We start from the raw sequence: 795 nt of genomic DNA, 5'->3' as shown, positions 1-795 counted from the left end.
CCCGCCCCGCCCGCTCCAACCGGCGCCGCCTCTCCCCGCAGGGATGGAGGCCATCATGTCCGAGTTCTTCAACGACACCACCACCGCCTTCTACATCATCCTCATAGTGTGGCTCGCGGACCAGTACGACGCCATCTGCTGCCACACCAGCACCAGCAAGCGGCACTGGCTGCGGTGAGCGCGGCGCGGGGGCAGCATGGAGAGGGAGCTGGTGGGCAGGGGTCGGGGGCTGATGGAGGGAGGGTGTTGGAGGAGGGGCCGGGGGCTGTGCCAAGCGGGAACCCCAGGGGCGTGGCCTGGCGGGGTGGGACCTGCGGTGGGGCGGGGCAGCCCCGACGCCCTCACACCCCGCCCCGCAGGTTCTTCTATCTCTACCACTTCGCCTTCTATGCCTACCACTACCGCTTCAATGGGCAGTACAGCAGCCTGGCCCTGGTCACCTCCTGGCTCTTCATCCAGGTGAGGCCCAGGCGGCAAGCAGGGGGCGGGCCAGCTGTGCCTTTCCGAGCCGGAGAGGCCGCAGCCCGGGAAGAAGCCCTGCGGGGTGGGCTGCCCTCTGGGAGCAGTGGCTGGGCGGAGCAGCGGCGGCCCGTCTTGACTCCCGCCCGTCCTCCCGCAGCATTCCATGATCTACTTCTTCCACCACTACGAGCTGCCCGCCATCCTGCAGCAGGTCCGCATCCAGGAGATGCTGCTGCAGGCACCGCCACTGGGCCCCGGGACCCCCACGGCGCTGCCCGACGACATGAACAACAACTCGGGCGCCCCGGCTACCGCCCCGGACTCTGCCAGCCA

At 69.6% G+C, this 795-nt stretch overlaps 1 protein-coding gene across 1 annotated transcript in view; it reads left to right on the top strand.

The window, feature by feature from the left end:
- The first annotated feature begins 7 nt into the window (after positions 1–7).
- The window catches only part of LOC105516029 (membralin-like), a 7,256-nt gene continuing 6,468 nt past the window's right edge, over positions 8–795 (top strand). The window contains exons 1-3 of the mRNA XM_011948035.1: positions 8–174; positions 360–459; positions 620–791. Of these exons, the coding sequence (XP_011803425.1) occupies positions 44–174; positions 360–459; positions 620–791 (403 nt within the window). The 5' untranslated portion in view covers positions 8–43. The remainder of the gene's footprint in view (positions 175–359; positions 460–619; positions 792–795) is intronic.

This window comes from Colobus angolensis, unplaced genomic scaffold (genome assembly GCF_000951035.1).
Source record: "Colobus angolensis palliatus isolate OR3802 unplaced genomic scaffold, Cang.pa_1.0 Scaffold2725, whole genome shotgun sequence".
In the NCBI taxonomy this organism is placed as follows: domain Eukaryota; kingdom Metazoa; phylum Chordata; class Mammalia; order Primates; family Cercopithecidae; genus Colobus; species Colobus angolensis.
This window is presented reverse-complemented; position numbering and strand designations above follow the sequence as displayed.